Source organism: Argiope bruennichi, chromosome 8, assembly GCF_947563725.1.
Source record: "Argiope bruennichi chromosome 8, qqArgBrue1.1, whole genome shotgun sequence".
NCBI classification, from domain to species: domain Eukaryota; kingdom Metazoa; phylum Arthropoda; class Arachnida; order Araneae; family Araneidae; genus Argiope; species Argiope bruennichi.
The window spans coordinates 107,288,666-107,303,192 of record NC_079158.1 but is presented as its reverse complement, the minus strand read 5'-3'; the positions used below and the strand labels follow the sequence as shown (position 1 = coordinate 107,303,192).

The 14,527-nt window shown below is 28.6% G+C and overlaps 1 protein-coding gene across 3 annotated transcripts in view; it reads right to left on the bottom strand.

Annotated features, from left to right (window-relative positions):
• Positions 1-4,255: 4,255 nt before the first annotated feature.
• Positions 4,256-14,527, bottom strand: part of LOC129980895 (protein unc-93 homolog A-like) — a 40,970-nt gene continuing 30,698 nt past the window's right edge. For all 3 annotated transcript variants that reach the window (XM_056091353.1, XM_056091350.1, XM_056091351.1), the window contains 3 exons: positions 12,817-14,139; positions 8,811-9,078; positions 4,256-4,497 (listed from right to left, as the gene is read on the bottom strand). In XM_056091353.1, the coding sequence (XP_055947328.1) occupies positions 4,274-4,497; positions 8,811-9,078; positions 12,817-14,064 (1,740 nt within the window). In that variant the 5' untranslated portion in view covers positions 14,065-14,139 and the 3' untranslated portion in view covers positions 4,256-4,273. The remainder of the gene's footprint in view (positions 4,498-8,810; positions 9,079-12,816; positions 14,140-14,527) is intronic.

Here is a 14,527-nt window from a genome sequence, read left to right as displayed (position 1 = left end):
GAAAAAAATTAAAATCAATAGGAAGAAATAGAAAAAATTAAGAATAAAATACCTTTTATATTAAATATCCCAAGACATTTTGTAATCTAGATATAATTATTTACTACCAAGCAATGCAAGCACACATTTCGTTATAAAAATTCCGTCGAGTATGAAATAAAGAGAATATGTGAAATAAAAGATTTCGCCGTATGTGTGTGATAAATTGTCTATTGCGAAGGAAGAAAAAAATACATACCTCTTCACTCCACAATATTTAACTTTTTTAAAGTTTTCAGGGCACTAAATTTTTATTAACAATTCCTAAATAGTCAATATTCTAAAGTGAGTAAAGATAATAACGACATTTTTAAAAGAAAATATATAATGGTGAATACTGCGCACGCATTTAAAAATGTTTGCTTTTTATCTTCTCATATACGTATTATAAAGAATTTTAATCGTCAAAAAAATTCGAATTACAGATTTTGAATAATATCCACGTATCAACTTTCCAGAGTTCCAAAAACACTTTTTTGGAAAATGTCTGTCTGTTTGTCCGGTTGTCTGTGACAACCATAATTCAAACACTCTTTGCGGTAGAGGCTTAAAATTTGGTATGTGGTCTTTACAAGAAATTTGTAGCTTTATATCAAACTTGGAGCAATATCCGCTCAGAGGAACTATGTCTGTCCGGCTTTTCGAATATAAGTGAACACGGTAATTACAAAACGAAGAGAGCTAGATTAGGCACACAAATTTAACATCTATAGTATAAAAAATTACCAAATTTGGAATAAATACAACGAGGAGTTGACCGTCTGTCGGTCTGTACTTTCAGAAATGTGTAATAACTCAAAAACACGAAGACTTAAATGCATCAAAATAGGTGTAGAATTTTATAACGTGCAGATTTGTGTTAAATTTTTGTTTCAATCGATTGCGAAAAATATCTCTAAAGTGCAAATTTGATATTTGGATGCTATTTATTTCATGTCATGTATTAATGGATAAATATTTCGCCAAGGACACGATAGATTCAGTAAAAAAATGCTAAATTCAAGCCAAAATTTAATATTTCGTAACTATTGCACGCCAGTGTCATTTAGTACCTTTATTAGAAAATAGCAAAAAGAATTTCGGGAAAACGTATCCTGATGGTATTCTATGTAATAATTAATTAATCTAATTAATTTTGAAAAATGGATTAAAAAGCAAAGTAAACCTGTATGGAAATTTTTTTTGAAAAGACAATTTTAAAATGTCGTTAAAAAATTTGTAAGACAGTGTCTTTCAAAGCTATGGCGGAAAAAATGTAGAATCGTCTAATCCTCTTTTCCACTCCCTTTAGCAGCATAGTTGTAATTTCTTCTATAATTATAGAAAAACCTTGTAACCGGGCAGACAGACTTTCGCTGCATGGACTTTGCTCAGAATTTAATATTACTCTGCAAGTTTAACATACCTAATTTCATTCATCTTGCTAAAAACTGTTTTGAGTTATTTTGTTCGTACAGCAATAACTTCACTCTCGGAGGTATGAAACATAAAAATTCGTCAGAATCTGTAAATTGATTTTTTTTTACGATTTTTCATTGTATACTTCTCATAGGATAATGTAAAAAAACATATAATAATTTCCTTCGATTTGAAGGAAAATACACAGGCAAATATCAAATAAAGAAAAGCCTATATGATTTTTAATGAGGCGCATGTTGTAAATGTAAACATGTCGATGTATGAAAATATCTCGCTGACTGCTTTTTTCATCATTTTTACAGCTGCACTTAATTCAACACTTCACTCATTACATATAGAAGTATTATAACATAAACACCTATTTGACGTGTCAAATACTTCATTCAGTCAGAAGTGTTACGCATTCCCTCCCTCGTCCATAGGGATTAAATTAATATTAAATTAATATTAACAGAATTAAATTAATATTAACAGAAATTTTAATGTGGTTTTTTCCCGTCGATAACTTTGAAGCCTAATTTCCCAAACAACTTACTCAACTTTGAATGTACTTGAATTATAAAGGTTTTTGACTTGAATGTCTGCTCTAAAATGAAACATTTTTAAAAAATATTTTCAGCACTTGTTTTATTATTAATCTATTAATTTAATTAAATTTGTGTTTAATGCGAGTGGTACAAATTTGAAAAAAGAAAATGCTTTTACACTTCTAATAATATTTATAATTACAAATCATTAATAAAAAACATATAGCATAAAACTACAGAAACTTAATTTATTTGTCTAAACGAATTTTTGTCAACGTTTTGTCAAAAATTTGCCAACGTTTAATAATAATTAAATAAATTTAACAAAATAAAATAATATTTCGATTTTCTATTGCACTAATAAGAGCATGCATTTAAAAATTCTTTTTTATTTTGAACTGTACATATTTTTATTTCCTTAAAATGAAAGTCGATAAATCTTTCCAAAAAAACTACAGGAAATAAATATTCAGCTACGCGGATATTGAATGTTTCATCGCCTTTGATAATATTGCAAAGAACTCGATAAGATACATAGTGTGATTATATACAAATTTTCTGCATCATCATTCAGATGTATATAGTGCAAAATATTAATGCTATTTCAATCAGAATGAAGTAAAATGTTTGATCCATTGTGCTTAAAGAAAGGTTTTGAAAGTTTGCATTTTTTTAAAGGAATAGCAGTGTACATTACTCTCAATGTCTATGAAATATACTCTGGACATTGAAAAAAAAATTAGCTAACACCACCAATGTCTGATTTGATCAAAAACAAATAATAAATTGATTGCTCAGATCGAAATATTAAGAATCGTCTTAAAAAATTATTTTATTATGAAAATTCTTGTAGGTTGACTTATCTGTAAATTTTCGGATATGAAAACCGTTTAAAACTTTCTGTAGAGCAAATCATTGGAGTTTTAAGCTTCCATATAGGTGTTCGCTTTGTAAGTTCTTTTTCAAATTCTGGTTAGTTTTTAATTAATAATTAATCGAAATATTAATGCTTGTTCTCAATAACTTCAAAGTCTATTTTAGCTTAAAAAATATCAATTTTGCAGCAAAAACCAAAAAAAAAATGGCTTTTTATGTTATTTTAATGCAATTTGTTTCTTAATTTTAATAAACATAAAATTTGCTATGCAAAGGTTTTTTTTTTCAAGAGAGTTTTGTTACTCAATTACTTTTTATATGCTCAGCAGTCTATTTAACAAAGCAGGAGTTGGCATTCACAGTTCATAAAAAGAATAATAATTTCAGAATTATTAAAATTTGTCATGTTTATAGTTAATTAATTTACATTTTAAAATAATTAATTCTCTCATTTTGTATGCTCATTTTTAGTTGAAATTAAAGGAAAAAGTTTCGTATTTTGTATTATGATATAATTTTATGAATTTCTAGACTTGCAACTAGTTGATGGATTTGAAGACTGGAGATCACTTTTTCTACCTTTGAATTAAGAGTTTTCAAGGCTGACATTATCCGGTTTGATCCTAAACCTATTCTGGTTTTGATCCTAAACCTATTTTGGGTTTGATCCTAAACCCAACCCAATCTATCTTGTTCCTCTATCACTCCACTCTAAAATTCGTCTTCATTTTCTCACTGAAGATTTTAATTTACTTATTAATTTTATTTTATTTATTTGTTTAATTATTCTTTTATTTGATTATTTATTTAATTAATCATTGATTGATTTTACTTACTGACTTTTGTGAATTTCGATTACATTTCTTGTTGCTTTGACAAAAATCATATTTTGTTAATTGAATATTTTGATAAGAAGTTGCTCTTCGAAAAACAAATATAAATAATTTATATAATATAAATATAAATAAAAAACAAGAGATGCTCCCTTGGCTTAAAAATCACTGACTTCCTAAACGAGCTTGTCCATGGCAAATGTCATTAGAAACAATAACAACAACCGATCTTTAATATATTTCAATTCATAATTGGAAATAGTATTTAATGTATTATTAAAAATTCTGGAAAATTACATTTTAGATGGCGCCGTTGTTGTTAAATCTATTTTCAGCTACATTAATTTATTTATTGATAATCAAGAAGTCTGAAATAATTAAAATATTCTATTTCATATGGAACCACCAACTGCACAAAATTTCAGAAATCTGGTATTCTTGGATACGAGTGAAAAATGGATTGCAAAGTTCTGTTCTTAAAAAAATAAGCGTATGATATTAAGTTTATTTATATAATACTATGAAGTAGAAAATAATATTTTTTATACGAATAATTAAAACAAATTAATCAGTAGATATTTATTTAAATGTTTCATTTTGTTTTTTTCTTCTGCTGAAACTCCTTTCAGCCAGTAAATATCCTAGTAATCCCAAACATGAAATTGTAAACATGATGTACAGTTTAATTGAAGTGCAAAAGAATTCATTGTAGACAAATGGTAACGCCCATCCTATGGAACTGTACATGTTGCAGCTGGAATAGGCTGTTTCTTCTTCTCCTTGGAAGAAAACTCCATAAAGCGCTAAAATAAATAAAAAAAACGAATTTTTTAAATAAACTTCTAAAAATTATTTATTTGCGTAAGAGAGCCAATAATCAGTTCACCTTCTTCTTTGTAACAATCTAATCAATCTATGGTATAATTACTGTCTATCCCTAATATGGTATTAGTATTGTCTAAGTATGGTATATTTTCTATGTTTTCGTATTGTATAAATATTATCTGAGTATGGTATAAGTTATCTATCTTCAAGTATAGTATAAATATTATCTGTATCTAAATATGGAATTAGTATTGTCTATCTCTAAGTGTGGTATAAGTATTTCCTGTCTCTAAGTATGGTACAAGTATTGTCTATCTATAAGTATGGTATAAGTATTGTCTATGATATAAGTATTGACTATGGTACAAGTATCTCTATATCACTATATAATCATAAGTATTGTCTCAATTCATTGCAATTTTTCAAAAAAGTAAAAAAAGGCACTCTTTATATGATTACTTTCTATGTCCGGTGGACATCTTGTATGGAGGGTCCCTGAAATAATCTACCATAATCTTTTGATTTCGAACTCATTTTTTTCTCATTATTTTGATATTCTGGTGGAACCACACTTATTATTCTTCACTAAAATCCACGATGTTGTTCAAATATTTTACCAAGCAATAAGTAGAATATGTAGTTTATGCTCATATTTCCACGTCATGTTTTAGAGGTATTTTTTAATATATTTTGTGTTTTTTCTGATTGACTTTTTTTTGTGGTTTCTCCAAAACACCTTAATAACCAACATGAAAGGTGACCAATCAGATGATTCAGTTTAATTACAGTTGCCAAAACCTTTATTGCATTTTAATGAATTTATGAATTTGAGGATCGTTAACCGTTTCCTTGAGTGGACTTTCTTTGCACAGATGAAGAAAAATAAATTTGCTAATATATTGGAAGCAATCACCATCTTTATTGAGTTCCAAAAGGTATTATTTTATGAATAGAAGATTCATAGGATACTACGATAATTCTCTTATTTTTATTAATCAATTTCTCTCTGAAAGTTTTCTTTGTTCCTAAAGCAAGTATATCTTTTTAAGGCCATTTCACTTTCTTTTCAGTGACATCCGTGTACCCTATTGTCACGGAAATCGTAATGCGTATATCGTTTTCATTATTCCACAAAGAAGATGACCGTCTTCAGATCAACTCAAATATATCACTGATGTCCTTGACAATAGAGCTCCAAAAAACCATTTTAACATTTTAATATTCCTCCTAAATTTCAAAAGAATAGGAAATTGTCAGGGAAGGATGATGATTTCCGTTGTGTCACAAACAATTGCGAGTACACCTTACTTTCACTTGATAAATCCGACTTTCCATATAAATAACACATTACCGGGAAGTGAAAATCTGTTTTTATTTTTACATATAACAAATGGTTTAATTTAGAGAAAATTGAAGAACAATCAACGAAAAACTTCTAAATTGAAAGGTTTCAGAAGCACTTTAAATAAACATAAGCAAGTTTTTGTCTCAAAAAATTGAGAATACACCAATGAAGGTTTTGTAATATCTCGATTATAAAGAAATTGTCAATATTTAGTTGCATGTCTTTTGGCTTTTATAATGGCTTTTAAACGTCCTGATACTTATCGAATCAATTTTCGGGGATATCTGAAGATATTTTACCCCATTCATCTTGCAACACTTATTTTAAATGGGTTTTATTTCTAATTTTGTGTTTTCTGACCACTGTTTCGAGTGTGGCCCACAGACATTTCATGACATTGATGTCGGTGGACAGTGGCAGTGTGTGTAATTGCAGTTTAAAATGAAAAAGACATCATATTTTGACGTTATGTGCTATGTTTTTGGCTTCTTTGTCCTGCAGGAAAATGAAATTTCCATCTAAACCCAAATTTTTAGCACTTCCCTTTAGATTGCTGCAACCATATGGCTCATTCAACTTGCTACAGAAATTTCTCAAATCATAGGCAAAAGTGTAAGTGCTGAATATTTCAGAAATGAAATGAGAAGGATATAAAAGTCGGATTGAAAACCAGTTTTTCAAAGAAAGTTATATTTAATGATCAAAGAATACTCAACATTTTTGGCAGCGACTGCCGTCGTACCGTATTGAGAAAGCCTAATACTGCTTTGTATCCAAAAAGAATTACATTCTATAGTTAAACATGGTTATATTTCTGTCGTGATTTGGGGTTGTAAGGCTTTATACATGGTGGGTAATTTAGTTCCTATAGATGGCATTATAAACCATAGGTTTACTTGGATATACTTCGCAGCAATATAAAGGAAAGTGCAAAAATTTGGGTTTAGATGGAAATTTCATTTTCCTGCAGGACAATTACCCCAAACACAGAGTACGTAATGTCAAATGCTACTTTCTTATCATGCCAGATATTACAAAAATTTCATTGGTGTATTCTCAATTTTTTGAGACAAAAATCTGCATATGTTCATTTAATATGCTTCTGAAGCTCTTCAATTTAAAAGTTTTTCGTTGATTGTATTTGGTTTTTACTTTAAATTAAACCATCTGTTATGTGTAAAATTAAAACATATTTTCACTTCTCGGTAATATGTTTTTTTATTGAAAGTCGGATTTATCAAGTAAAAATAAGGTGTAAGGTTTGAACCACTGTATATTTAAAATATGTCTTATTGATTATTGTGTGGCATTTCTATAAAATGACGCCAACTTCAAATGGCGCTATAAATTTATTATTTGGTTTTTTTACTTTTAATTAAGGCTTTCAAACGACGCAATTAATTTATCGTTTGACTTTTTATTTTTATTTAATTAATCTTGCATCACAAAGAATCACGAGAATATCGTTTGGTGAATTCGAACTTTTTTTTCGTGTCAATTATCGTACTTTAGCAATACGATGTACTTTAGCAATTTTATGTTTATTCGTTAACGATATTTTGTATACTTATAAAAATATACAAAAGTGTGCTGTTATAAAGCACTTTTACGTCTTTAACTGAACTCTTACAAATTGTGAATGTTCCTCAGAGAATATGCTGTAAATATTACAATATAAATATACAATCTATCTGTTCTATATTCAGCGGATGTTACCACGCTTACAATATCTTCAAGAATATTCCAGTAATAACGAACATGTAATCGATTTACTGGATACTACTTACTGTTACCTTCAATTGCCACGACGCGTCATAAACAAAATAAAAAACCACTATAAAAAATCTTAAATGTTCTGGTTCATTTTCGACTCCCAGATAACTAGAAAGTTGACAAATGTCAATGAAATGCGTAAAGATCTAAATACTAACAAGAAGACCAAAAATAAGAATATTAAAGTATCGAGTTTTCTTCAAGAACCTGGATTAATAATAATGAATTAAGTACACAGTTCCTATTACAATATTAAATTTAGGAGTAAAATAATATAATGAATAAAATAAGCAGGTAAAGAGATAAGCTGAAATCAGAATATATTACTGGTCGAAGACATCATTGAAATGTTGAGATTATTCATTATTTAAAAATTTAGAGCCAATACGGCAGAAGCAACACAATTTTGAAATCAGCAACCTCAGTATATTCTGAAACATTTTTGTAATAAAAAAACACTTGAACATGGATATGTCTATTTTAGAACATTAAAATATTTAATGCCTTATAAAATATGATCATTAGGTACATTGGCAATTAAGTTTGCAGTCAAGGCGAAGTTCCGGTAATATAACCATCAAGCATAATTGTTGGATTTACCAAATTGGAGGAAGAATCCTCCGTACTAGAAATCTGATCTCAACCAAAAATCGTACTTTAAGTGCCAAAATGAATAAGCGTTTCGGAAATAACTAAAGGTACATGCTTTACTTCATACTTTTGATGCAGTACTGCTTTTTTGGTGATTTCAAGTTTCTATGATTGGCTAGACTCAAATCTTCCAAATGTGATATTTTGTATATAATCTAAAATTAATGCACTTAGGATTCAAATGTTGCATGCCATTACAGATGAAATTAAAATTATTACGATGCTAAATGCCTCATATTATTTTAATTTAATACAAGTTTATTTTAAAGTGCATTAAAGAATGAAAAATGTAAAAAATAAAAACCTCGGAACCTCTAGAACTCATTAACCTAAACTCTAATCTAATGATTCTTATATAGGAATGAAAATTGCATCCAAAGCACCGTACAACCAAATTGGGAAGCACTGGCAAATTGCCAACTATCTCATAATTTGATAGAAATTGTTCAAGGTCAAACCTTCTTAAAGGTTAACTATTTTTAATTTTCTCCGATGATATAGCATACGAAACATCATACTCACCTTTCGTTTGAGGATGGAATATTCCAATTACAAAGCCAAATATTCCACCGGCCAAGTAGAACATAATAGCTTGTTGTGCATCAGGAGTCCACAAATAAAGCAGGACTAGACTCACTATGTTGATAATCTGGCAGCAAATTAAAACGATTCTTCTTCCAATTAGTCTAATCAACACACCGGAAATCATAGATGATAAAGCGGAAGTAATGCCGTAAAAGACAGAAACCAGTCCAATATGTGAAGTACTCCAAGAGCATGCGATATAAGACTACAAATAAATTCATTCAGTGATTAGTAAAAAACAGAAAAGAACATCTTTCTGTTCAAAGTTATTAGGTTTATTCAATTCAGAAAGAAATTCGTCTACAATTATTCTTTCAGAAAAAAATTATTCTAAAGTTTTTATATTTACAACTATTACTCTATTCAGAAAGAAATTATTCTACAATTATTATATTTAAAACAATTATTCTAGATATAATCTATTCAGAACAATTATTCTATTCAGAAAGAATAATATATTCTTATTTGTTTCTAAGAAAAGAAAATTACGAATTTAAGATATATTTTTGAAAGGATATTTTTATATTTTGGCACTGGGAATTTTTCCATTTTTTTTTCCTTGACACTGGGAATGTTTCTAACATATATTTTCTAATATTTCTATTTTCTGATATTTCTACATTTATGAAAATTTATATTTAGATCAATTTCAATTTATTTAGAAGCAAAAAAATATTGTGTTTTCTCTAACAGTTCAAAATTCTTTGTAGATTAAAATTCCTTTTTAAATATTCAAATTTAATTAGAAACTAGATATAATTTGGCGTTCCCAGGATTAAAATCCTTTCATGTGTAATTCATTTAATGAAAATATTACTTTTCTATGAAATATTATAACAATTTTACCATTTGCAGTCCTATCTTTCTGTAGTTTTATATCTATGCCCTTTGTAAATCTTATGAAATAATATCTTTTTATTATTTGAAATCTTTTTTAGAAAAAATTAATATCTGAATATAAGTTACAGATGGTTTTAAAACCTGCGGTAAGCTAATTTTTCTTTATTAGTTTATAATATTAGTACTTCAAATTTTGATAACAAACGCTGTAGTGTTAGAAAATTTTACAGGGCACTTTGAGAAACAATTAACTAAACAATTAATTTTTCATTAATAAATACTTGGAAAATAAAATAAATTAATAATTTTCTTGTTACAATACTTGTTGCCTTTGTTTCTGAAATCTGCTCTTAGAATTTTGTACATGTGCTCTTGCAAAAGTTCTTCGTATGTATTGTTATTGCTAATAAGTAATATTCCATTAAGGGAATAAGGACCAATAAGGAATATTTTATCTTCTCAAGAAAGATCTATTTTCCTAGTATCTTTTCTTTAAATTTGAGTGGTGCACTTGTGAGAACATGATGTTGTTTTGGCTAGGGATTTTGAAGCTTGAAATCACGTAGGCAATGAATAAAGCATAAGTGGTAATTTTCCTCATCATCTTTTAATCGCATATATTTTTATACGCAATACTGCTTTTACCAGTATTGCATTAATATTATGTATGCTTCTTTGAAATCAGATGCGTTTTTAAAAGGTTGACCTTTTTTTACCAGTATTGTTTTATTATTACGTATGCTTCTTTTGCAGCAGATGCGTTTTTAAAAGGTTGACATAGAACTATGACATCATAGCTATTATTTCATCTCAAAACGGTCGAGCTTCAAATCTTTGTTTGCCAGCTAGAAAAATTTAAAATAAAAGTTTTAAAAAATATTAATATATATACATATATATATTGATCTCTTTATATAAAATCATATATAAACAGAGAGAAGGGGATAGAGACCGATAGAGAAGTCTCGTGATTGTTTCAAATCGGTTTGAACTGTTTTATGACTTAAATTAATTAAGACAAGTATTGACTTAAAAGTAATAATGTTCTCACATGATAGCTTGAAATTTGTGATCGTAGATTTCATTGTAATTTTTCTTCAGTTTTGAAATATTTTTTTTATTTAGTTTCATTGTTTAATCTTTTCTTCAAAACAAAGAAAAGGAGTTCTCAGCAGATGTGTATTAATACAAGAGAGAATTAAACAAATAATGACTCAGTCATTCAACATATTGAAGTTGCGTAGTAAAGGAGTGCCAATAAATTTCCTTATTTCAGAGTCATTTGCACTAAATGTTTTTTTAAAAATAAAAATGATAATTGACAGAAATTAAATTGGTGTTATAGAAAAAGTAAAAGTTTAAACTTTAAAAGAGAGTAAAAACATAATTTTTGGAATTTTTTTCCGAACTTACTGTGGAAAACAGGCATTGATTTAGTAATTTTTCACAGCTCGAAACTTCTGTTGTGTCTGCAAGTGAAATTCAGTTCACTTGCTTGTTAAAGCTTTACTTTTCCTGGTACTTTGCAGTTAGCCAAACGCAAGCGAAAATTTAGATATCCGCCAATCTGAGCACATCTTAATGCTAAAACACTTTTTGGCAACGTTTTTTTTTTTTTTTTTTTTTTTTTTTTTTATTTGGCGCAGATCAAAATAATTTGATTTAAAAGGTTGATCTTTTTTTACCAGCATTGTTTTATTATTACGTATGCTTCTTTGACAGCAGATGCGTTTTTAAAAGGTTGACATAGAACTATGACATCATAGCTATTATTTCATCTCAAAACGGTCGAGCTTCAAATCTTTGTTTGGCAGCTAGAAAAATTTAAAATAAAAGTTTAAAAAAAATATTAATATATACATATATATATATATATATTGATCTCTTTATATAAAATCATATATAAACAGATAGAGGGGGGATAGAGACCGATAGAGAAGTTTCGTGAATGTTTCAAATCTGTTTGAACTGTTTTATGACTTAAATTAATTAAGACAAGTAATGACTTATAAATAATAATGTTCTCACATGATAACTTGAAATTTGTGATTGTAGATTCATTGTAATTTTTCTTCAGTTTTGAAATATTTTTTTCGCTTAGTTTCCTTGTTTTATCTTTTCTTAAAAACAAAGAAAAGGAGTTCTCAGGAGATGTGTATTAATACAAAAGAGAATTAAACACATAATGACTCAGTCATTCAACATATTGAAGTTGCGTAGTAAAGGAGTGCCAATAAATTTCCTTATTTCAGAGTCATTTGCACTAAATGTTTTTTTAAAAATAAAAATGATAATTGACAGAAATTAAATTGGTGTTATAGAAAAAGTAAAAATTTAAACTTTAAAAGCGAGTAAAAACATACTTTTTGGAATTTTTTTCCGAACTTACTGTGGAAAACCGGCATTGTTTTAGTAATTTTTCAAAGCTCGAAACTTCTGTTGTGTCTGCAAGTGAAATTCAGTTCACTAGCTTGTTAAAGCTTTACTTTTCCTGGTACTTTGCAGTTAGCCAAGCGCAAGCGAAAATTTAGATATCCGCCAATCTGAGCGCATCTTAATGCTAAAACATTTTTTGGCAACGTTTTTTTTTGGCGCAGATCAAAATAATTTGGTGATATATTTTTTTGTCATTATTGTCTGATATATTTTTTTGTCATTTTTGTCTGACGACATGTTAAATCACTATTTCAATGTCAGTGCAAATTGATTTCAAAGTTTTAAAATGACTCCATTTCTACTTTAAGAATAAATATAAGCCCTGTGAAAAGGCTTATTAAAATAAAAGAGGAATTTCAAAAAAAATTTCTGGCAGGGTAATTGTAATAAAGCTGTTTAGCTAAGGATTATTTCGAAATTTTTTACTTCAAAATACGGTGAGATAAATTTTCTGAAGGATTAATAATAATTTAAAGACAAATTGCGCAAAAATGAAATAAGTATCGTTAAAGAGGCAAAATATTCTAAATTATTGATGGTATAAATTTACTTCGAACTTTCAGTGACAAATAGATGAAATGTGAGTAGTATTTTTTTCCTTTGTTAGAGTGATTAATTTACTCCTACAACAGATTCATTAAATGGTATAAAATGAACTTTAACATACCTTCATAAAATCAGCCATATAAAACGCTTGAACCATGCTGGTGCAAATGGTTAGGGGTATTATAAAGAGCTGTTCTTTATTACGGATGAATTTAACGGTGGCAAAGATATGATTCCACGATAAAGTTACTTGCTTTTTAGATTTTTCCAAGAGATCCACAAATAACCAAATTAGTAGCACAGCTAGGATTCCACAAGCAAAACATAAACCTGTGTAATACTGTCTGATATCTGAGGGCACTTCTTCTATCTTAGAATTGACACACTCTTGGTCAGTATTACAAAAATCTGCCCCACAAGAACAATTTGAAGTTTTATGATAGTTTTCAGTATGTTCTGAGGCAAGCACATAGAAACTGATTAAATTGCTCCAAACTTGTGCAGAACAATACGCCAAACCATGGAAGCCGAAAAACAAAGAATTCACAGAACTAAGAAATTTCGACTTTTGATTATGATTATTTTCCATCTTGGTTTTTGTATGCAACGCAAAAGGTTTATTTTTTTTTCCCTCAATAGCTTGGATGTCCTCAGATAATTTATGATTATTGATTGTCTCGGAATTTAAGTTTTCAAAATCTTGTACATATTCAGTTGTTTTTTTGGAAGTTCTTTCCGAACATTGTCGATTTGATTCTGTTTCATTTCCAGGTTCAGAACGTTTGTATGATGGCAGATGAAATGATGGAGAAGTTTTTAAAGAGTTTTCGCAATCTCCATGAGAGTTTAGACTTCTTTCTGCTTCTTGCAGGAAATCCTTTGCAGATAGTTCTTTTATCTCTCCTTTACCAGATCTATAGGTGATCACAGGACTTGGAATATAATCAGTGGAATCATCTGTAATGTCTCTATAGAGAACTGAGCATTCATTGAAATATGTGCATTGAGCTCCCCAAAGTAAAGTGCAACCAACGCCGATGATGACGGCTGACGGCAGCAGAGTAATCCACGAAGGATAAAAATTTGCTGCAACGTAGGGCAAATACATAATCATTCCCAAAAGCTGAGTAGATTTACTGCCAAGTTTCTTGCTAACATAACTAGAAAGTAATAAAGACGAAATTCCATAAGCAATAAACATGGCAGCTTGACCGACCGTGCCTATCCCTTCCTCTTTATTCATAGTCGTTTGGAGCATAATTAAACCATCACAAGCAGTGAACATCAATAGAAATGATATAGATATTGCAGTCAAATTCTTAATGATTCTTAATTTGCTAAAACTTGCGTTTTGGTTTCGGATTTCCATTCTTGTGCCATTAACTAAAGCTTTGCCGAATTTCACACAATTTATAGCAGCTTAAATGAAAATTTTGGAATGTTCCTGTTGATGAAAAGAATAATTTAATTTAGGACTAATTATAATATGGATATTTTTACAATATGAAAATTAGACAATAGACTTTGTTGCAATATAAATTAAAATAGATTTATTGGTGATATCACTTAGTTCATAATATCATGCATAATATAAATCTTTTAATAGTCTTTTTATATAAATGTTAAATTATCTAGAAAAAAGTGTGGGAAATTTATTCGTGCACTCAAGCTCATTCGTGTCAGACTTGGAAAAACATCGGACTTCCTGATTGCTAGTTTTAAAAAGAGAAAATGTTTTCAATCAAATTATTTTTAAAAACTACTATTAGGAAATTTTTCCCATAAAATATTAGTATTTGCTAGAAAATAATTCAAAATGTTTTTTCATAAAT